The sequence below is a fragment of the Zalophus californianus genome, chromosome 9, assembly GCF_009762305.2.
Source record: "Zalophus californianus isolate mZalCal1 chromosome 9, mZalCal1.pri.v2, whole genome shotgun sequence".
Classification (NCBI taxonomy): domain Eukaryota; kingdom Metazoa; phylum Chordata; class Mammalia; order Carnivora; family Otariidae; genus Zalophus; species Zalophus californianus.
The window spans coordinates 20,639,049-20,663,373 of NC_045603.1; the positions used below are offsets into that span (position 1 = coordinate 20,639,049).

The following is a 24,325-nucleotide window of genomic DNA, read 5'->3' on the forward strand; positions in this document are numbered from 1 at the left end:
ATGCCACAAATTGTAAGAGTTAAAATCTGTAACTGACAAAAAGCTTTCTGATCTTAAGTATAATTCCAAGAGGAGCTATGAGTACTTCTAATGTGGTCTTGTCCACCCAATCAATGTATGTGGGCTTGTTCTGATGCAAGCCATGTTTTCTGGTTCACTTCTTTCTCAAATAAGACCCTGTGGTTTTCACTGTTTAGAGTATAATGAAATATTGGATTCATATTGGTATGGCTGAATAAAAAGGATGGTTATAACTTTTAGTCTCCTCTTGGGATATATTCTTTGTTGGCATCTTTTGTTTCTGACCACCATATTGAGATGTTCTTTGGTCACTAGTGAAGCAAAATGGGATTAAAACAGTATGACAAGGAGCAAGAAAATCCATCCTATTCACACCATCTTTGAGGTATTTACTTTTCAAGAAGAAATAAAATGGAAACTAGTAAGAGCCCCTTAACCAGTCACTAATAAGTATAATATTTTGTTGGGATCCAGAATATTTTTTTTTACAGTGGGCCCCATGCTGGGAGCCCAATGCAGGGCTTGAACTCACTACCCTGAGATCAGGACCTGGCTGAGATCAAGAGTTGGATGCTTAACCAATTAAGCCACCCAGGTGCCCCCAGATCCAGAATTTTTTATAAAATAAATTTTATTTTACTTTTAGAGTACACACTACATAAGAGCAAATACACATCAAAAACAAAACAAGAGTAAATAGATGTCATAAAATCTAGAAAACAGGCATCCTTACAGATCTGCTTCTTCAGTTAGGGTTGGACAACTCTAGCAGAAAGTCAGAAACAGGGTATGTGATCTATAACAATATTATTTAAAAATTAGAGGCTGTAATGAACAGAAGTGAAAAACCAATCTAGATCTCAAGGTTTTTATATTCAATTAATGGAAAGTATTAATGATTCATGTCTAAATGATGATTTTTTTTGCAAGACCAGTATGGCCAAAATTTCAAAGTAGTTGAAAATAATTTATGTAGCTATAAAAAATGTATATTGTAGGGTCATGAAAATATCTTAAGTAATTTCAGAAGTCAGTAGATAGTTTAGTTCTGAATGGTCAAAGCTATATTATAGTTATTAGTCTGTCACCTGTTATTTATGTGACATTTACTTAAAGACTTAAACATTTTTATTTTTTGGATATTCCGATGAAACCTTTCCAAACTATATTACACACTCAGTTGCCTTTGTGATGGGAACTGCAAGGCCTTAGGGCATAAGACAGGCCTAGAAACGTGTTTGCTGGGATGGGGATGTCATCAGACATGGGCTGAGGAGAGTAAGGCGATCGCTTCTGCACAGAAGGGTCTTGGATGATGCTGCTTTGAAAGTTCTTACATATGTTTCTTATTTTCTTTCCTTCCCCTTGCTATGGCTTATCAGTTCCTGTTCTTGTCAGAATTCTTGCTTTAGGGGTGCCTGGGTGGCTCAGTCGGTTAAGCAGCTGCCTTCAGCTCAGGTCATGATCCCAGGGTCCTGGGATTGAGCCCTGTATCAGGCTCTCTGCTCTGCGGGGGGCCTGCTTCTCCCTCTCCCACTCCCTCTGCTTGTGTTCCCTCTCTTGCTGTCTCTCTGTCAAATAAATAAATAAAATCTTTAAAAAAAGAAAGAATTCTTGCTTTAGTAACCTTCTGTTTTTTTAGTCTGATGTTGGTGAGAAATTAGAACACCAAAGGTGTTCACATGTACCTAAAATAAATGAAAATACCCCTTAAGGGCATTCATAAAAATAATACAGGTTAGCTTTGGTGTGTAGACTCTACATCATCCATTTTGGTGACTCTGAAATGCTTGTTAGATAAAGCATGGAAATGCCTAGTAGTCTAGCTCCCAGCACATAGTAGGTGCTTTGCAATGTCCATAACTATATAGTTTTCCCACTCCCTATGCTCCTTTCTTCATTTTTAGTTTACTTTGTCTTTTCCTGGCTGTGTCTCATGAAGTCGAGATTGCCAGATTAAGTGATTTCCAGTCCAACAAAGTATCATTCTGACAACGCTGGTATCTCTGCTCAAAATGTATGAGCAACCATGTATTTATAGAGTCACTGCATGTATTTATTTCTTAAGATGTATAAATTAAATTTTCAAAAGACATTAGAGAAAAAGAGGGCCTTAATTCATTGCAAACTACCTGGACACAGAATATTTCACTGTTCTGGCTGTTTGGTTAATTGCACCATGAATCACTCCCCTTTACAAGGCATATGTTCCACAATTAACTTTGAGACAAGCTGAGTCCTGGAGGAGAGAGGGCCAAGGTGTGCCACACATCCACTCTCGACCTCCACTTGGCCACACACTTATACAATCATCATGTCAAGTGATTTAGCAACTGCTCTTGTTTCATTTTTAGAACTGTATTCTGAAACTTTTTTCTAAAATAATATAGAAGTTCCTGTGTATTTTAATAATAAATGGTAATAGGAATAGCAGTAATAATAATAAATCAACTATATTTCACTAGCTCAGTGATGACTTGCTCACTTAAGAATCCTAAATGAAGTTTTTTATTATTGGGTAGATTGAATTCTCTTAAGAATCACTCTTGAGTTCAGTGGTTATAGAATTTAGGATTATTTAGGGAGCTAGAAATGACAATCCAAACAGATTAAACTATATTGATAATAGCATTAAATTACTTGGCCTTTGGGAAACCCTTTTCTAGTGATGAGAGAATTTCAGCATTATGGCCCAGATTTAGGATGCAACAAAACTAAGGGTGAGGGAGCCATAATTAATTGAACAGCTACTCCACGTCTATCACTCCACATACATTATCTTATTTATTCCCTGCTAAAAATCTCTAACATCAATATTTTTATGTATAGCTTGACCTCAAATCTAAAAATGTCAGCAAATAATACTATTCTGCAAATAATAACAATTTACTGAGAGCCTACTATGTGCCAGGCCTTGTTCCAGACACTGGGAAATAACAAGAGTAAAAAAACAGACAAAAGTTTCTGCCCTCATGGGCCTACATTCCAAGGGAGAAGACAGATAATAAAATAAATTAAAAACAGCATATTATATGGTAATAAGTACCACAGAGAAAAATAGAGCAGGCAAGGGGATAGGAAATTGTTAGATGGCAGGAGTGGGTTACAATTCTAAAACTGAGTCACCATGGAAACTTTATATTAGAAAAGTAACACTTGAACAAAGAAATGAAGGAGGTGAGGGATTAAGCCATACAGACCCCATAGGGAGGAATATTCCAGGCAGAGAGAAGAGCAAGTAAAAATCCCTAGAGTGAGAGCATGGCTGGCACATCCAGGGAACAAAGGGAAGGCCTGCCTGGAGCAGGAGAAGCAGGGTGAGTAGGCAGGAGACAAGGTCAGAGGTGTCACTGGGGCCAGAAGGAGAGCCCTGGAGGCCACATGAAGATGTGCACTTTTATTCTGAGCAAGAGGAAAGCCACTGGACATGGTGAACAGAGCAGTGCCAGGAGCTGGCTCACAGGTAAGAAGCTCACACTAGCTGCCGTGATGAATCTAAACTGAGGGAGCAAACATGGGAGCTGGGAGACCAGTTAAGAAGGCACTGCAATAACCCAGGTGGGAGCTCCTGGGATCTTGGACCCAGGTGGGACTTGGGGACGTGTGAGAAGTGATCAAACTCTGGAAACAGACACTGAGAGAAAGAGAGGAGTCAAGGGTAATGCCAAGGTTTTCAGCCTGAGCCACTACCACGGGGGGAGCCGTGGAGGAGCTGATACTGGAGGGAAGAGAGGGGTTTGGGTGAGGGTGGTGGAGTAGGCAGCTGGATGTATGGGGTCCAGGGGAGACATCTGCGCTGAAATACAGAATTGAAAAAAGCCTGAAATTGACACAAGCAACGTGTACCCTCCTGATGTGTCCCTTGCAGGGTTATCTCAAACAATACTTTGGATACTGACCACTTTCCTGTCATTCAGAATCAAAAGGAAATGGGAGCCAGCCCTGTTGAGCTATGTCACAGATTCTGGGCTGGGCCTTTAAAATATGTTCTTTCTCTAAGTTTCCCCAAGGGGTATACAAACAGTGTTATCTTATTGGGTAAATTAAGGGAACTAAGATTCAGAGAGGGCTAGTGCCTTCCACTATAGAAAATCCTGGAGCCTAGATTTGACTCAAGCTTCTCAATCCCCAGACCTGAGTGCATCTCCTGCCAGGCAGTTGGCCGTCCAGCCATCAGCGCTATGTGACAGGCTCACCCCTCCGAGGCTGGGTCCCTTTAGCAACAGAAGAAAACCGCAGACCACACAGTTTATCCATCAGGCTAGTTACCTTGTAGTTCGCTTACCACATTCAGCAGCATAATGATGCAGAAGTTGATGCACACGGCAGTCCCTGTGGTTGCAACCTGAGAGTTATTCCTGATTAATGCCCACTTGAAGGCAGCAAAAGTGCTGACAGTCACCACCCGGTAAATGACGATCCCGAACACGGCAGCGATCACCACACAGATCTGGGAGGAAGACAGAGAGCCAGTGAGCACTGTGGTGTAATGTCTCAGGAGGAGAGTTCCCACCACGGCAAAATCCCACCACTAGAAAACAAGAAAAGGAAATGACAGTATTGACTCAAGAAACCACAATAAAATGCTAACTTTTCACTGTGGTTAATACTTTCTCTTGCCTGTATTTTCTTTGTTATTCAAATAGAAGAACCAGAGTTCTTGAAAGCTGATAAACTGTGTAAGCTATGGGGTAACATTTTATTAAGCAGGGTATTAGATTGAGCATTATTATTATGGAAATCTTATGATGTCACTCTTCTGTGTAAAACTCTTCATTGGTTTCTTTTACTCTTAGGATAAAGGCAAAGCCTTAATGGTGGCAAGACTTTCTCCACCTCGTGGAGTGCCATATTCCCTTTTGTCTGGGGACTCCAGAACTCTCATGGTTTCAAATGGGCTAAACTTTAAGACCATTTCCTTTGCCTAAAGCCAAACACATACATACATGTGTGTGCACGTGCGTGTGCACACACACACACACACACACACACACACACACTGGGCCTAGTTAATACCTACTCTTCCCTCACACCTCAGCTCAAGAACCACTTCATAACTAAAGTTTTTCATGACCCTCAGACTTTGTTGTTACATGGTTCCTATACTCTTTGTTTAGTATCCTATTTATAATTTCTAACAATTTGTCAGTTTGATTATTGACAGTTTCCCCCATTTAGAAAGTACAGTAGACCCCCCCATCTATGGGGGATATTTCTAAGGTCCCCAGTGGATGCCCGATACCTTGGTCAGTACCAAACCCTATATATACTACGTTTTTTTCTATAGATACATACCTATGAGAAAGCTTAATTCACAGATTAGGCAGAATAAGAGACTAGTAACAGTAACTAACGATAAAACAGAACAATGCACTGTAATAAAGGCTGTGTGAATATGGTCTCTCTTCCTCTCAAAATATCTTATTGTACTGTACTCACTCTCCTTGTGATGATGTGAGATAATAAAATGCCTACATGATGAGATGAAGTGAGGCAGATGACACATGTACTGTGATGTAGCATTAGGCTACTACTGACCTTCTGATGATACGTCAGAAGGATCATCTGCTTCTGGCCTGGGGTTGACTGCAGGTACTGAAACCCCAGAAAGCAAAACTGCAGATAAAGGGGAGGAGGGCACTGTAAGCTCCATCAGGGCAGGCACGGCATCTGTTTTGCTCACCATGGTTTGTATAGCACCTTAGCATAATTACGGGTGCATAATAAATATTCAGCTATTTGTTGCTGAATAAGCCAACTATTTGATAGGTACATAATCTCTTATTAATCAGTTATGAACATTGAACTGTGCAATCTTTCTCTGAAGATTTCATGGTATGTGACAAGAACATGACATGTCTTCTATCTACTGGGAATCTGAGACTCCAAAAAGTTTGTGTCTCTCATTAGGTGACTCAATATATCAGAGTAAATACTTTTACCAACTTAGTTATCAAAAACTTTAAGCTGAGCCTCAGGATGGACTCTGCTGACTTAGAGATTGCTAGAAGCAGTCCTCTGTTTTACACCGTTTTTGGCTTCCTATGAGTGACATGCTCTAAAAGCTTGAGTATAAACCCTAGCTGGAACTGGCCAAAATTACAATACTAACAACTGCCCACATCTTAATCTTCGAGCTACTGATGGGGAGATCGGGGAAATCTACACTGAATTTTAGACAGGGTGGCAATATGGTGGAATGGCCCCTCACTGGACTCAGTCAGAAGTCAGGTCTGGGTCATGGCTCAGCTTCTACCCAGCATTGTGACTGTGGACACATAGTTTGTCCTCTCTATGGCTTTGGCTTCCTATGCTCTAGGTTGCCCATCTGAAGAGTAGGAAAAACTTACTCTACGTCTACAGAGCAAAAAGCAAGACAATAAATATGAATGTACCTATTAAAGTCAAAGCATGATACAATTGCTTACAGAGCAGTGTCCGTAGAAAGGTGTGGATTCGAATCTTGGTCTGAGCCAAGAGACTCCTGCGCATGCTGCCCACCCTTTCATCTCCCCAGTTTCTTTGGCTAAAGTGGGAGGGCAGGTAGTATGTCCAGATTTGCTGTCATCTTGTCCTTCCTAATCTAATGATCTCCAATACCAATTTATACACTCTACCATTTGAAAACAGGAAAGGAGAATCCTAACCACTTAACTGTTCTAAAATGACATTTCTGAAAAATTTGCGTTAAGTTCTGTTCAGTGATTAACAGGGTCAAAGCTGATCACCAAAGGACTTCTTTTTAGGAAAAGCCAACAACCCAGGTTCAAGGTAGTGTTTTTCAAACTGACATAACCATTGTTATGAATCTGGAAGTTGATTTTAGGGGGTTATGGCTGGCATTAAAAAATAGACTATAATAAAACAAAAAAATCAGAATATTGCATATTGCAAAGGTGAGCATTGTTTCAGTTACTCTGTTTAGTTTTATACATCTCCTGGCATGACATACACTGGGTTATGACAGAGAATGTAGTTCTTGTATGGGCGCGGCAAGCAAAAGGTTTGAAAAACCCTGCGGCAGGTCCTATCTCAACTTTTCTTTTCAACAAGGCACAGAGAGGCAAGCGAAAAGAACTGGAGCTCTTGGCTATTTACTGGCTGATCCTGAACAAGCCTCTTAGCCTTCTGGAGTCTCAGTGGCTCCATCTGGAACACAGGGACAGCGGTACCATCTCTGACCACCTCACGGTGTCTCTGTGAGGAATACATAACAGAATGTGCAAAAATGTTTTGCAGAACTATGCAAATGCCTGATTCGCTGATTATTGTTGATACCATGCTCCAGGTGTGTACTTTATGAAACAAAGAGTTTTGTAGAAAAGTTTCAAACCATAAAAAATATCCCAGATGCAGAAACGATAAGTCGGCTGCATTTATCTGCAAATGCTTGATATGGTTCTGGCTTTCCCGAAATGGGATTCATTCGCTCTTTCTTGGAGTACTTGGCTTCAAACTGGGGCCGTATTTCTTCCTGAAGAACAAACAGACACATTTTTTATGCACTGGACAGATATATACACACAACTAAAAAAAACTTTTTATACTCTATTGCTAAACTGAATCAACAGCTACCACATTAATAAGTCAATCAGTGAAGTGGGCTCAGAGACCCAGGTTTAAATGTTTGGAAATTGGCCACTTGAAGAAAATCTAAAGGGTGATGATCTAGACTTATTATCACCAAGGCAGTGTAATTTAGACTAATAGTTAAGTGTCTCTGTTTCTTATTAAGCTGTGCTTGAAGAAACAAACAGAATGAGAAAAGGGACCACCTCTCCTGTCCCTAGCAGTTGGAAACAACTACTAAACTTTTATTACCAGGGAATGTTATGGACACTAGGGAAAAGAAAGTTTCTGAACAGCAAAATGCCTAGAATTCATGTTGTGAGTTACAATGGCAAATATAATTCTTAGTTTCCTCCTACAATTAAAAATTTTTTTTCAACTGAGGCAGCCAAAAATGTGAATCTACTTTTTAATAAGCTCCTGTAAGAGTCATTCACCTTTAACCAGTAGGTTTTAAATGTATTAATTGGTATTGAAAACAAGGTAAACATCTTTCAAATCCAGCTAAAATCAAGGCGGCTCTAATTCTAAATCAAGCTGAGGTTTTGTTTCATTTAGTTGAGCCCCATCTAATGTGAAAAGCTTCTGACTAAAAAGCAATTATGGGATTAGGAACAGGAAATCAGCAAGAGGGTATGCTAAAGTGGTTCTGGTTAATTAAGTACCTATTCTATGTGAATGTCTTGCAAGAGGAGGGAAATGAGTGGAAAGTCTGGTGAAATGGAGATTGAGTTAACCCAGGCAGAAATGCTTGGGACTCAGATGGAGAGACCGACAGAAAATGAAGAAGGAGCTGACAGAAGACAGGTTCCGGACAACGGGCACAGTTTGGCAGTAGCCTGTGTGTCCAGGAGGAAGGGCAGCCTCACTCCTGCTGCAGAATAAGCCCAAGGCTGGACTTCACTCAGTGACAGGTAATGGGGAAGGACAGGGGGAGATACAGTTATAAACAGGTTCTGCCTTCTTTCACTTGTTTTAGGAAGTGACACTTGAAGATATAATCAGAACAGACCTGGAATCTTCTGTTTCTTTGGGAAACTCTGAATTTATCAGGCTGTGAGTGTCATCTATGTCACTGAGTTAATTATCCAGGGACTTGAGGCCGATCAGGAGCTAGACCTGTGTTTCCGGGTGTCATGGGCTAAACTGTGTCTCCCCTCCCCTGAAAATCATTTGTTGAAGCCCTAACCCGCAGTACCTCAGAGTGTGACTGTATTTGGACAGTCTTTACAGAGGTAATTAACGTTAAGTGAAGTTATTACAACAAGCCCTACTATGACTGGTTCTTTACAAAAAATTTAGACACAGACATGCACAGAGAAATGATGATGTGAACACAGAGGGAATAGACGGCTGTCTACAAGCCAAGGAGAGGAGCCTGCAACAGATATTGCCCTCACAGCCCTCAGAAGAAACCGACTGTGCCAACGCCCTGATCTCAGACTTCCAGCCTCCAGAAACGTGAGCAACTAATCTCTGTGGTTTAAACCACCCAGTCTGTGGTCCTTTGTTATAGCAGCCCCAGAAAACTAATACACTGGGTTCTCCGTGAAGAAGTCATGAAGCAAGTTAGGGCTTTTCTCAATCTGAGGACCACGGGCTAGAATAAGAGGTATTTAGACACTTCCACCAAGGAGGCCTTCTGAGGAGTGGTTTCTCCTCAGCATTTATGGATTTGAGGTCATACTTCTGAGCCTTTACAGCTCTGGGCATTGTCCAAGGGTTCTGGAGAGCTCACAGAAACTTTTCCCTGGAATTCTCTCACGAGGTTTCCTTCCATGTACCTAGAGCTGTAAGACTAATACTCTCCCGCTAAAGGAAAGAAAATGGATACCATTTAAGACAACTAAACAAATCTTAATGCTTCTGATGTCTCTACCTACAAGTGAAATGCTTTACTGAGCCACGGAATCTTAATCTACAAAGCAATCACAATCTTGTCTTTTCTTTCTTTTAAATTCTGCTTGTTTTTATACTACCTGAAGTTTTTTTTTTTTCTGCAAAGACAGGTATTGAAATGCTTTATGAGTTAACCTGACTTCTGTCACAGAGCAGAGGGGCAAGTCAAGAGGACTGTGTGTTTTGTTGATTTGCTTTTTGAAAAATTCTGATGTAAATAATACAAACCTCCTCTTCTTCCCAGTCTATCAGATCCCAGTCATAGGCAATTACGGCTCGCCGTCTTTTCCAGAACTCCAGGAAAACTGTCGCTGGAACAAGCAGAGAAACACAAAGATGTTTTTAAATAAAACAGTGCTGTTAACTGTCACCGAATAATGAAGTCATTGCAGAGAATGACAGTTGTTTGTGTAAGCATCCTTGAATATCAGAATTTCTAGCTCAGCTTCATTTAACAAGGACCCTTTCTGAGAATTACTAAGCTTGTGTCAAACACAATGAAAAATTAGAGATTTCATTTAGAATTAAATTAAGCTGATTTGCAAGCCGAGGCAGAACAGACTTAGAACAACAAAGCTCCCGGGATATAAAAATACAGAAAACTAGGTTACCAACATCTTGCTCATTGATAGAGTATTTATTTTTAAAAGCGAGGGGACAGGTAAGAGCAGAAAAGCAAAAATAAAACTTAGCAGTTTACATGTATTTGACTGGTAGTGATGCTGTCCCAAATCCTCTTCACAACAAGTATCTACGTAAAGCGTATTTTACTTTCTTATTGAAAGAAACAATTTTACTATTTTACTCTTTCTTTCCCCAAACTATTTCTCTGTCGTCACATTAAAGGAAAAAGTGTGCAAATTCTGCTAAGAACCTTTTCTAATGAGGCGTGGGGTAGCTGGGTTTCCCACCCAGGGAAATCTGGAGGTTTATCCTATTTCAGCCAAAGTGACTTTCTACTCAATTCAATTATTATACAAGGACAGAGGGGAAAAAAATAATCAAGACATAATCTCGCTGCCTTGGAAGTCACAAGCCAAATGACAGGACACACAACACACATACATACACACACACTCAAACTCTGAGGATGACTGCAACACAAGATGTCATAGAGACGTCTACCCAAGAGACAGAACTGGTGGGTCCATCTCTCTTGGGCCTTGCTATGGTACTTAGACTTACAGAGGCAAGGGTCCAGGGCCCACCTGGTAGGCAGGATTTTCTAAAGCAGGGCTTTAGTCAGGACTGTACACTGTGGCCCGAGAGGCCGGATGGGGGACCGTTCTAGGACAGCCTAAGGCCACAGGAGACGCATCTGGCCTGTCCCACTGGCCCTACCACCCCACCTGGGGGTCTCATCTGAAGGGACTGACTTCTAAGACCAGCGGCTGTCAGAAATATTCCACCGCCCTTCTTCTCCCCAGTACGGGCTGAATCCTGCCTGGAGGAGAGAGAAGCTCTACCCAGTAATTCCCTTTTGCGGCTAATAATCCTCTTCCGCCCTTCCACGACTTGGGAGCATGAGAAGACATCAGTCGCTTGTACAACTGCCATGCTTTTGTGTTTTTGTGTGAAAATACATTTGAGGAAGAATCTGCTGCTCTCTCTAACCATGAACTAGGATATAATCAAATACAGGTTGTCTCCATTCAAGGCAAATATTCAATCCCACACCCTTATTATTCCATGATTTAAATTTCCTTGCCTAAATACTCCCAGCCCCAGGAGCCCACTGCACTTTGAGTGTATCTAGTTATAAGCTGCCTTACATTGCGAATTCACATTTTCCTCTTTGTCTCCTTTGAAGCTGGCTTTATGTTAATATACGTATTTGTCTTCTACCACTATATCACTCAGTACTATAAGTTTGATTAAAAAGTATTATTTCTTTTATGGATTGATTCTCAAAGACTTAAAAATCCTTAAAACACTTAGTTTTGTCAAGATTTTCTACTCTATGGAATTCTTTCCATAAAAATTTGGTCTAAAATATCTTTTTCTCAAAGTATCAGAAGGTTTAACCTTACTGCTAGCATTTTGAACTTCTCAGATTCCAATCTATCTTTCTATGTAGATAATGCTTTTTTGAAAACAAAGTCTGACCAGGTGTGGGTATCAAGGAGCCACCTACAGAAAAAGCCCCCACTACCAGCCCAGTATGCAGGGCTCCTAATGACCCTGCCTGTGTCGAACTCTCTCTGCCCTAGCTTGTACCCTAGACTCCAGGCCACCTCACTAACAGTTTTCACAGGTGAGCTGTGACGTGAATTTCTTAGCATTGCCGACACTATTTCTTTGGCTTATAGCATTCTTCCCTATTTGGGTCCATTTAGCCAATCCCACTCTTGCTTCCAGATTTGGCCCTATGTGTTCTGCAATCACTCCCTTTGAACCTTCTCTATACCCATGGTGAATTGTGCAGATAACCCTAGGTCAGTGCTGAGCATAGCATTCAGCACTTAAAAAACAACAGAAAAACTTGAGAGTGTCTATCACTAATTGTGGGCTTCTTGAGAATAAGGGCTATGTATTAGCTGTCTTTATATCCCCAGGGTCTAGCACAGTGACTGGCATCCATAGAGGCACAGTAAATGTACAAATGACATGCTGTCATGAAAATGAAGGCAATATGACAAATTATTCTTTTCTTATTTATCTAAATCTTAGAAGAAATTAGGGTATAAGTTTGAAAAAGATGCAATTATATTTTGTGAATATTTTATACAGCAGTGTAAGTTAAATAATAACTTACAACATGAAAAACTGAAACTTTCTATGCTTCTCTTTTGCCTTGCAATAAAATATCATTCCGTTCTTTTTTTTTTTTTTTTACAGAGAGAGAAAGAGAGAGAGCACAGGAATGGGGCAGGGGGAGAGAGAGAAAGAATCCCAAGTAAGCTCCACGCCCAGCACAGAGCCTGATGCTGGGCTCAATCTCATGACCCTGAGATCATGACCTGAGCTAAAATTAAGAGTTGGACACTTAATGGACTGAGTCACCCGGGTGCTCCAATAACATTCTATTCTAATTATTACTCCTATTACTCGGTTGCATGGACCCTGTGGCAAGGACTACCTACCTCTAAGATGCATTCTTGCCTTGTTCCACAGTAAAAGACTGTTGCTGGTATGAGGGCTGCCCACCTACACTGTAGTTCTCGGACCTCCTCACTGTTAGATATGGCCAAAGGACAGTTCTCACCAGTGGAATGTGAACACAACAATGTGATGTGTGCCACTTGCCTGTTGATATCTTAAGACAGTGAGGGTGCTTCTTCCACATTCTCTTTACCCTTTTGGATAGGGGGAGCCCATGCAACTCAGATGATATTATGCAAATGATGGCAAGGCCTGGGAGGATGGCAAACAACTTGTTTGTAGGAATATGAGTCCCTGAATGACCCTGTGGTGCAAAGCTATCTGCCAATCGGGAATGCTTACCCCATTTAATCACTGAGACATTGCATGAGGTATGAAGGTGAAAAAACTTACAAGTTACTTCCCTTACATATTTTAGATAGGGCAATATCAAGCCACAATAATCTGAAACGTTACTAGTTTTAGTGATAAGACAGAGCTCTGAGTGCTCTCTTCTCTCCCTTTTGTACTCTATACCACTTTGTACTACTACCTAACCTACCACAAATGAAGTTCATCCGATGTGTTAACATCAATGCCAAATAACAAGACCCTCACAGCATTAGAAAAATCTGAGATTTCTGAATTTAAGTATAGGAAGGGTCAAGGTTAGTGTTCAGGTAGGTTTGTGTTCAAATACCAGTATATCCTCGGCTCAGAATTGTACAGTTGAGAAGGTTGTCACATGTAGCCCATAAAGGACAGAAAAAGGACACGACAGAGTGTTCTGCAGGCCACCCTCTATTATCATTTTCTTAAACAGAACAATTATAGTCAATTTCAAGTCAATTTGTGGCAGACTTCTTTGCATTTACCAAAACCATTTCTTACCTTTCTAGGCATAGTTAGATTAGATTTTCTAGCCTTTATTACAGTTAGATGTGGCCACGTTTTGGTAAATGGAGAGTAAACAGAAGTGATCTATGCTAGTTTTGGACTAAAAAATTAGGAAGGAATTGTATCACCCCTATCCTTCTTCTTTTGAGGGTGAATGGAGAGGGCTCGAAGGATCCAGAAGAGGACAGAGCCACAGAATAAAAGGAACCTGGGTACCTAAATGACCATGTAGCAGGCTGACAACCAGAAACACCTGGCTGGGTTTCACGTGCATTTTTTTTTTTTTTTTAAGATTTATTTCTTTGAGAGAGCGTGAGCGAGCAAGCATGGGGGGGGGGGCTTGGGAAGGGGGACTGAGGCAGGGCTTGATCCCGACCTGAGCCAAAACCAAGAGTCAGATGCTTAACTGACTGTGCCACCCAGGTGCCCCTCATGTGCATGGGTTCTACTAAACATCTAGGTTTTGCTTTTTGTGTATTACAGCAGTTAACTGTAGTCATCCTAACTGATACAGGGTTTTTTTTTTTTGGAAAGTACAACCATGGTTAACATTTTGCAAACAGGAAGAAAAAACCCACTGAGTTACTATTTTTTGTCACCTTCCTAAGGCATTTTGAGAGTCTTATGCAGGAAAATCTCCCCTTTAAGCTACATACCACTGGGTTCCATGGCAGGGTTGAAATACTGCACTATTTAGTCACTGTATAGTAAAAATTTATTACATTTTAGGTACTATGTTTTATTTTCTCAAAAATCTGTCAAGGTGGGTATTATTTTCATCATCCTATGAATGAAGAATCTGAAGTCCAGAGAAGTCACATGGCTGAGTAAATGACAGAACTGGGATTTGGGCCTAATGTGGCTTTTTTTTTTTTTTTTTTGGTGGGGGAGCTTAAAACAGCAAATTTATTCTCTTATAGTTCTAGAGGTTAGAAGTTCAAAATCAAGATGTTGGCAGGGTTAGTTCCTACTGGAGGCTCTGGAGGAGAGCATCTTCTATGCCTTTTTCCTAGCTCCTGGTAGTTGGTAGAAATCTTTGCATCCCATGCCCTGCAGAAGCACCATTCCAATCTCCCTGCCGGTCTTCACAAGGCATCCTACTCTGTCAGTGTCTGTCTCTCCATTTTTTCTTCTTTTAAGGACACCAGCCATACTGGGAATACAGTATGGCCTTGTCTTAAGTTGATTACATCTTCAAAGACCTTATTTCCAAATAAAGTCACTTGCACAGGTACCAGGAAGCTAGGACTTAAACATATCATTTTGGAGGACACAATTCAATCCATAACAGGGTTATCTGGGCTATTACAATGACTAGGGGCAACTGGCATTTAGGGTAAAACCCAGGGGTGCTATCTGTCTTGTAGCTAGAAGGTCACAGTCTAATCTGGGGCTTCTAATTTCTATTGAATCAGGAAGAGCCGAAAAGAAAAAAGAAAGCCTACTCTTTGAACCACAGGAAGACTTTGCTGAAACTAGTTATAAAAACCAAAGTACCATGCCTCAGGTTATAGGTTCCCTGTGAGAGCCTGGCATTTACTCTCTATTTTTCCCTTAGATCTATGCTTTTTTTCTAGAGGCCTGGAAAAACCCACATTTATTCCCAAAGCTGCCAGGAATACATGCTGCTAGTTTTTGCCCTTTGGTAACATAATAGGTATTCAAAAGCCTAATTTGATCCTTCATTTGGAAAATTTCTAGCCTGGGAGTCCAGAAGAGAATTGTGTCTAATGCTAGAAAATTAATTATAAAGACACGTTTACTCCTTATTTTTGAAAAAATCCCAAGGGCTTAAAGATCCTATAGCCTAACTTCTGTTAGACTGTGGCCAGAAATAGTATATAGGAAAAAGGAAGGATGATTTTTATTTCATAAAAGTGACCTGCTGTCTGATGACTCAAAGCATTTTCAGAAACCTGGTCAACATGATTCTCTTCCTAGGAAATAACACATAGTCATTTTTCTCCCAATTCTAATTTTCTTCTTTTTAAAAGTGAAATGAATAATACTAACGATTTCATTATTTATGTCCTTTATAACTTTCTGAGAATGTTCATTTGGAGAAGGTACAGGGAAGGTACATGGATGTGCTTCCCAAGAACCGAGAAATAGAGGAATGAGGTCACCTCCCGAGAGCTTAACTCATAAAACCTACACAGAATGAATGAACTTAGTAAGGAGTCATAAACTCAAATGCTAAAACGACCAGAGATCAGTACAAAACCTAGAAGAGGAAACCACACAATAGGGAATGATGGAGAATGGGACCAGTTGGGGAGTGTGTGCACCAAGTAAAGTGATAGGTGTTCTTCAGTTTCCATTGACGGCACTGTGGCCAGATCTCCAAATTTTTCAAGAGAAACTATAAAAATGTATCTTCATGTGAACTACCTCAGTTTCAAAATAATAGTTTATTTGTATATTTTTAAAATTGGTGAGGACCACAGTATTTTTATTGGTTCTAATTTACAACATCTGAGGTGGGCTTTGGCAATAATAATGCACGTGAATGTAAATGAGTGACTAGAGAGTTTGTGAAACACCCCAAAACGCCAAGATGAAATTAATCTCAGGATCCAGGAAAAAACAGGAATGTGACTATATTTTAAGAAGCTGAAGCTTAATTATTGTTATCAGAACCATTCTGGAGAAAGTCAATGTATCCAGATAGGGGGTGGCCAACTTGTAACTTAGGAAAAACAAGGGTCTAAGGTTACAAATTTTGCAGTTTAATATGAATGTAGGGTATTAGAAGTGTATCCTGATATAAATCAGTCTCTGGGGTATTCTATGAAATGAAATAAAGATGACTAAGTATTCAGCAGAAAACAATAGTTGCTCCCCTTTTCCATTCATTTAACAGTTATTAATTGTATTCTTTTGATGTGCTAGGGATTCACTACACTGATTTCCAAGCTCAAACAATTTATGATGATTAATTTGGCTTCCTAAATATTCTGACACAGGAAGAAGGTGCTCTAGATGGTCATTATAAAATAATATTCTCTACCATATTCTTGCATTTTCACATTCTGGATTATGCACTAGTGCTTGCAGAATTTAGAAGAGGTTTCTGTTTGCCCAAGTCCAATTAGCTTTGGGTATTCCAAACTTGCTTCTGAACTGGTAAAGATGAGGAGACACCTCATAGATAATGGCAGTTTCCCCAAGTAACCACAATTCTCTGAGGCCCTGCCTGAGTGTATGCTTTCCTTCTATAAAAAGCCATCAAGCTACAGCAGACTGAAGATTTTTGCTTATACCCATAAGGATTAATGGCTTCAATATAAGAAACAACTGTTTTCAGCACTGCACAAGAGAGTACAGAACTGTGATCCCTGAGAGAAAAGAAAAAGTAGGGTGAGCCTTAGGATCACACCAGCTCATTGTTTGGAGGTCATTTACAGGCTACAATTCAGGTGGTTGAGCCCAAACAGAGCCTAGTGGACTTACTGAGCTTGGGAGATTAGAGTGGGGAGAGTGGGGTAGCAAGAACTTGTGGGGCAGAGTACCAGAGAGAAGGGAGCTATATTGAAAGAAAGCTCAAGGGATCAGCAACAAAGTTCCTTCTGCTCTTTACATGCATGGGGTGAAACTAGATGAGGCTGCTTGATGGTAGCTAAACAATCCTCAGAATTCACAGAGGGCTAAAAGAAGTTTCCAATCCCACCAGTCAGGGTACAGAGATGTTGCAACACATAGAACTGATACAAGGCCTCCTAAAGATCATCTCTTAGTAGTGGGTCTGGACCTACCCTAACAAGCTAATAACAAGTCTCGAGGTGATTTAACTGGGCTGCAAGAGAGTTAACTGCATACTTAAATCCAACAGTAAGGAAACATAATGAAAAACAAAATTCAACACTCTTCAGTGTTTAATAAAAAATTCCCAGACATACAAATAAGCAGGAAAATAAAGCCTAGAAACAGGAGAAAATTCAGTCAATCCCAGGGAGACAGCCCAGAACTGACAGAAATGATAGAACAAGGGTGATAAAACAACTGTTATAAGTATGCTTTGCATGTCAAGAAGATAGATGAAAACATGAACAAAATGAGGAGAGTAATACCAGGCATAAAAAGCCCCAACTGACTGAGATTTGAGAATGGAAATTGAAAGTTCTGAAAAGAAAAATACACTGGATAGGATTAACAGAAGACTAGACTTTTCAGAAAAAAAATCAGTGAATCTGAAGACAAATAATAGAAACAATTACAGATGAGACAAAGACGAAAAAGAATGAAAAATGTGAGCGAGGCATAAGTGACCTATAGAACAATATTGAGTGATTCTGGAAAAATTTCAAAATTTGATAAAAATTAGATTTACTGATGCAAGAAACTTAATGAACCCCAATTACAAGAAACGCTAAGAAAATAACAACAAAGCACATCTCAGTCAAATTCCTGAGAATAAGAAGTAAAAAATCTTCAAAGCAGATACAAGGGAGGAAAATCTTATGTAGAAAAAAAAAGAAAGAAAGAAAGAAAAGAAGGTCAGCAGGCATCTTATAAAAAACTGTGCACGCCTCCACACAATGGAAAGGCATCCCTTAAGGCAGTGTTTTTCAATCTTGACACAACATTGTGTCAACAGTTTTGAAAATATAAATCATTTTTCTACGTAAAAACAGTCCCTATGTTAGTGGTACTTTAATCTTCAGATTAAATGAGAATCTGAGATAGAACTGTCAGACGATCTTCCAAAAGAAACTCAACTAGGCCATATGACTTCAGGAAAAGAAAGACTATAAATTTAGCAGTTTCTCAAACTCAACACATTTGATATTGTAGACCATTTAATTCCTTGTTGGGGAGGGTGGGTGTTGTTCTGTGTATTATATGACATTTAGCAGCATCCCTGACCTCTACCCACTAGATCCAGATGCCAGTATCACTCCTTTCTTTCAGTTATGACAACCAAAAATGTGTCTACACATTGTCTAATGTCTCCTGAGAGGCAAAATTCACTCCTGATTAAGAACCTATGCTCTAAAGTATTGAAAGAAAAAAAACCCTGCCAACCTAGAATTCTACATCCAGCAACAATATCTTTTAAAAATTAAACTGAAGCAAAGATATTTTTAGATCTTAAAAATCTGCTAAAATTCATTACCAACAGACCTGCATTATAAGAACTTTAGTTTTTCAGGCAGAAGGAAATGATACCAGATGGAAATGTGGATTAATATAAAGATAGGAAGAGCACACAAAAAACAAGTAAATAAAATATATGGGTAAATGAATTTTTCCTCATTTCAATCTCTTTAATAGATAATTACCTGCTGAAAGGCAAAATAATAACAATGTATCAAGAGGTTTACAACATGTAGAATAAAATATATAACAAGAATAGCAGTAAGTTATAGGACAAAAATAGCAGTAAAATATATGGCAATAATAATACAAGGGACAGAAAATAAAAGGTGAAATATACCATTTTAAAGTTCTCATACCACATGTGAAATAGCATTATATTATTTGAAAGAAGGCTGTTATGAATGAAAGGTGTATATTATAAATCCTTGAATAACCATTATAAGATTAAAACAAAGAAGTCTTAATAACTAATAAATCAATAGTGGAGATAAAATTAAATAATGAATTATATGTTAAAAAAAAAGAAGATAGCAGGAGGGGAAGAATGAAGGGGGGGAAATCGGAGGGGGAGATGAACCATGAGAGACGATGGACTCTGAAAAACAAACTGAGGGTTCTAGAGGGGAGGGCGGTGGGAGGATGGGTTAGCCTGGTCATGGGTATTAAAGAGGGCATGTTCTGCGTGGAGCACTGGGTGTTATACGCAAACAATGAATCATGGAACACTACATCAAAAACTAATGATGTAATGTATGGTGATTAACATGATAATAAAAAAATAAATAGAAAAAAATTAAATCATGAAAATACCTAATTCAAAAGGAGAGAAAACGATGTAAAATAAAAAAAAAATAAAATAAAACAACAGCACATGGGACACATATAAAGCAAATAAAAAGAATGTATATTTAAACCAAATGTATTGATAATTACATTGAAGTTAAATGGTATAAAAATTCTAATGAAAAAGCAGAGATCATTGCATTGGATAAAAGTAAGACTTACTATTACCTGTGTATAAAACACTTTAGATATAAAGACATGGATAGGTGAATGTAAAGGAAAGAAAAGTATACCACACAAACCCAAATCAAGAAAGACTGGCATGGCAATATTAATACCAAAGCATACTTGAAAAGAAGAAATATTATCGGGAATAATGACAAAAATTTCATAATGACTAAGGGGCCTCAAGTAGACATAACAATCCTATATTTAAAAATACATGAGGCAAAATCTGATATAACTGAAAGGCAAACTAGATGAATCCACAAATAAAGTTGGAATTAGTATAAATACAGATGACTAAAACAAAATAATCAACCAAGTGGACCGAAATGAAACTTACAAAACATAAAACTTAACAACAGCATAATATATAGTCTTTTCAAATGGGCATGGGACATTTGCTGAGATACCTTATTGTGGGCTATAAAACAAATCTCAGTAAATTTAAAAGGATTGAAATCATGCAAAATATGTTCTCTGAGTTAAACTAGAAATCAATAGCAGGCAGACACCGAGAAAATCTCCCATTTTTTTTGTAATTAAACAACACACTTCTATATAACTCATGGGTCATAGAGAAAATCAGAATGGAAATTAGAAAATATTTTGAACTCATTAAAAATGAAAATAATGTGGAGGATACAACTAAAGCAGTACTTAGAGGAAATTTATAGCATTAAACTCATATTTGAAAAGAAGAAATGTCTCACACTAGTGAACTAGGCATTCACTTTAAGAAATTAAAAAAGAAGAGCAAACTAAACCCAAAGTAAGCATGAGAGAAGGATACATAACACCAGAAATTAATTAAAAAAAACCCGTAAGAACAACAGAAAAACACCATTAACATCAAAAGCTTCTTCATGGAAAGATCAATAGAATTGATAAATTCCTATGCAGAATGAACAGGAAAACAAGAGAAAGACATGGACTGAACAAAATTATATCACAAAAGATTCCACCAAAGGTAAAATATGAGATTATTATGAACAAATTTATGCCAATAAGTTTGCAAATTTAGGTAAAATGATAGAGGTCCTTGAAGACAGAAGAAATAGATAATCTAAAGAGCTCTATATCTGTTAAGGAGATTAAGTTTGTATTAAACACTTTCCTGCAAAGAAAACTCCAAGCCCAAGCGGCTTCACTGGTGAATTCTACCAAACATGTGAAAAAGAAGTAATATCATTTTTATGTAAACTTCTCCAGAAAACAGAAAAAAGAACATTTCCTCTATGTGGCCAAATTACCTCATAACCAATAAAACACTAGAAGAAAATTATAGACAACGTTTATGAAAACAGATGCAAAAACCCTAAAAATATTTTAGCAAATCAAATACAGAAATATAGAAAAAAAGATAATACAGTTGACCCTTGAACAACATGGGTTTGAACTGTGTGGGTTCACTTATATGGATTTTTTGGATACAGTTACTATAAATGTATTTTCTCTTCCTTACGATTTTTAAAATGTTTTCTTTTCTTTAGCTTACTTTAAGAATACAGTATATAATATATATAAACATACAAAATATGTGTTAATCAACTCTTTATGTTATTGATGAGGCTTTCAATCAACAGTAGGTTATCAGTAGTTAAGTTTTGGCGGAGTCAAAAGTTATACGTAGATTTTCAGCTGCACAGGGTTTGATGAACCTAATCTCCATGCTGTCAAGAGTAAACTGTATATTATGACGAAGAGGGTTTGTTTTGGAATTCAATGTCACATAGTATTTGAAGGTGAATTACTTTAATGAACGTATCAACCATCTTTTTAAAAAGCAGGATTATCTTATTAATACAGATGAACACTTTTAACAAACTCAATACCCATTCATGATAAAAATTCAGTCTCTAGAAATAGAAGTAAAATTCTTAAACTCGATAAAGGGATATTTACAAAAATGTATTTCCTATCATACTTAATAGTATAAGACAATACTTCCCCCCAACACTGAGAACAAGGAAACGATGTCTGATGTCATAAATTCTATCTAACATTATTCTGTCAGTGTAATAAGGTAAGAAAAATTAAAACCATATGAATTAGAAAAGAAACAAAATTGTATTTATTTATAAATGTCATAATCATCTATGTTGAAAATCCCAAGGAATCTACAAGAAAGCTAGTAGCACTTATAAGTGAGGATATTTACAGGATATGAGGTAAATGTACAAAAATCAATTCTACTTTTATATAGTAGTAATGAGCAACTGGAAATTAACATTATAGAAATAAAACTATAAAAAATCAAAAATATTAGTGATAAATTTAACAAAATATCCAAAACTATACACAAAATAATACAAAATTGCACAGAGAAATTACAGATCATTTAAAAAAAAGTTAAATAATGTTCATGGATAGACATATTTGATATTCAGTTTTCAACCTTCCCAAAATGATCTCTTGATTCAACTCTACTGCAGTAAAAATATCAGCATCTTTTCTGGTAGAAACTGAAAAATTGATTCTAAAATATATAGGGAAATGCAAAGTCCTTAATATAGCCAAAACAATGTTTAAAAAGAATAACATTTCAAGGCTTACTATTATGTTATAATAATCAAGACAGTGTGTTATTGCCATAAAAGCACACATATCCCAACAAACAAAAGTTAAGACTAGTCAGCTTCACTGGGGAATTCTACCAAATATTTAAAGAAGAATTAATACTAATTCTTTTCAAATTCTTCCAAAAAGTAGAAGAGGAGATACCATTTTTTTAAAGATTTATTTTAGAGAAAGAGAGCAAGTGTGCACACAAGAATGAGCGAGTGGGGGCAGGGGTAGAGGGAGAGAAACCCAAGCGACTCCATGCTTAGTGCAGAGCCACATGCAGGGCTTGATCCCATGACCTGGAGATCATGACCTGAACTGAAATCCAGAGTCAGATCCTTAACCAACTGAGCCACCCAGGTGCCCTGAGGAGGTACCATTTCTAAATTCATTTTGTGAGGCTAGAATTACAGACACCAAAACCAGACAAGGATGCCACAATAAAAGAAAATTACAGGCCAATATTGAGATGAACACAGATCCAAAATCCTCAACAAAATATTAGCAAACCACTGGGTGTTATATGTAAGTGATGAATCACCAAATTCTACTCCTGAAACCAATATTATACTATATGTTAACTAACTAGAATTTAAATAAAAACTTAAAAAAAGTAAAAAAAAATATATATATTAGCAAACCAAACTCAACATTACACTAAAATGATCATTCACTATGATCAAATGGGATTTATTCCAGGAATGCAAGGATGGTTCAACATCCATAAATCAATCAACATGATAGACCACATTAACAAAATGAAGGATACAAATCTTATGATTGCCTCAATAGATATGGAGAAAGCATTTGACAAAATTCAAAATCCATTTATGATAAAAATTCTCAACAAATTGGGTATAAAGGGAATGGATCTCAACATATTAAAGGTCATGGACGACAAGCCTACAACTAACATTATACTCAGTGGTGAAAAGCTAGAAGGTTTTCCTCTAAGATCAGGAAGAAGACAAGGATGCCCACTCTCACCACTTTTATCAACATAGTGCTGGAAGTCCTAGCCACAGCAATTAGTCAAGAAAAAGAAATGAAAGGCATCCGAATTGAAAAGGAAGCAGTAAAACTGTTACTACTTGCAGATGACATGATATAATGTAGAGAAAACTCTAAAGATGCCAATAAAAAAAACTGCTAATAAAAAAATTAATAAATTCAGTAATGTTTCAGGATACAACATCAACATATAAAATTTATATAATGCATAAATACATCAAAAAGAACAAAATAGCTAGGAATAAATACATCCAAGGAGTGTGAAAGATCTGTACACTGAAAACTGTAAGACACTGATGAAAGAAATTGAAGACACAATTAAGTGGAAAGATATTTCATTTAATTGGATTGGAAGAAATATTAATATTGTTAATATGCTCATAATCTACAGACTCAATGCAATCCCTACCAAATTCCAATGGCATTTTTCACAGAAACAGAAAAAACAATCCTAAAATTTTATGGAACCACAACAGACCCTAAAAACACAAAGCAATCTTGAGAAAGAAGAACCAAGATGGAAGCATTGCTCTCCCTGACAGAACCATATATAGAAACTCTGAATTTTCATTAAATCAAGTTTGTATCTCATTCATACATGGAGTCTAAACACAAACAAAGAAACAAACAAAACCCCTAAGCTCATGGATACAAAGAACAGATTGTGGTTTCTAGAGGTAGGGGCTGGAGGTGGGCAAAAGAGTGAAGGTGGTCAAAAGGTACAGATTTTTACTATAAAATATATTTTGACTATAAAATATAAAACCATACCATAAATGTCATGGGAATATAATATATAGCATGGTAACTATAATTAACAATCCTGTATTGTTAGTTGCTAAGAGAGTAGATCTTAAAAGTTCTTAACAAGAAAAAAAGTCTGTAACAATGTGTGGTAATGGATGTTAACTAGTGTTATTGTGGTGATCATTTTGCAATATATACAAATACTGAATCATTATGTTGCACACCTGAAACTAATATATGTCAATTATAGCTGAATAAAAATGATTTTTTAAGAGTACACATGTGGATCAAAAAAAATTCCAGATATAGATCCACACATATATGGACAGTTGATTTCAAGGAGGAAAAGGATTATCTTTCAAGTGGTACTGAACATATAGGCAAAGAAATGGATCTGACTTTACCTTAAATACAAAAATCAACTTGAAAT

General features: G+C 37.8%; 1 protein-coding gene across 7 annotated transcripts in view; it reads right to left on the bottom strand.

The window, feature by feature from the left end:
• The window catches only part of ANO4 (anoctamin 4), a 452,569-nt gene that overhangs the window by 51,074 nt on the left and 377,170 nt on the right, over positions 1 to 24,325 (bottom strand). For all 7 annotated transcript variants that reach the window (XM_027593730.1, XM_027593729.1, XM_027593733.1 and 4 more), the window contains 3 exons: positions 9,718 to 9,800; positions 7,355 to 7,495; positions 4,307 to 4,471 (listed from right to left, as the gene is read on the bottom strand). In XM_027593730.1, coding sequence (XP_027449531.1) covers positions 4,307 to 4,471; positions 7,355 to 7,495; positions 9,718 to 9,800 — 389 coding nt within the window. The remainder of the gene's footprint in view (positions 1 to 4,306; positions 4,472 to 7,354; positions 7,496 to 9,717; positions 9,801 to 24,325) is intronic.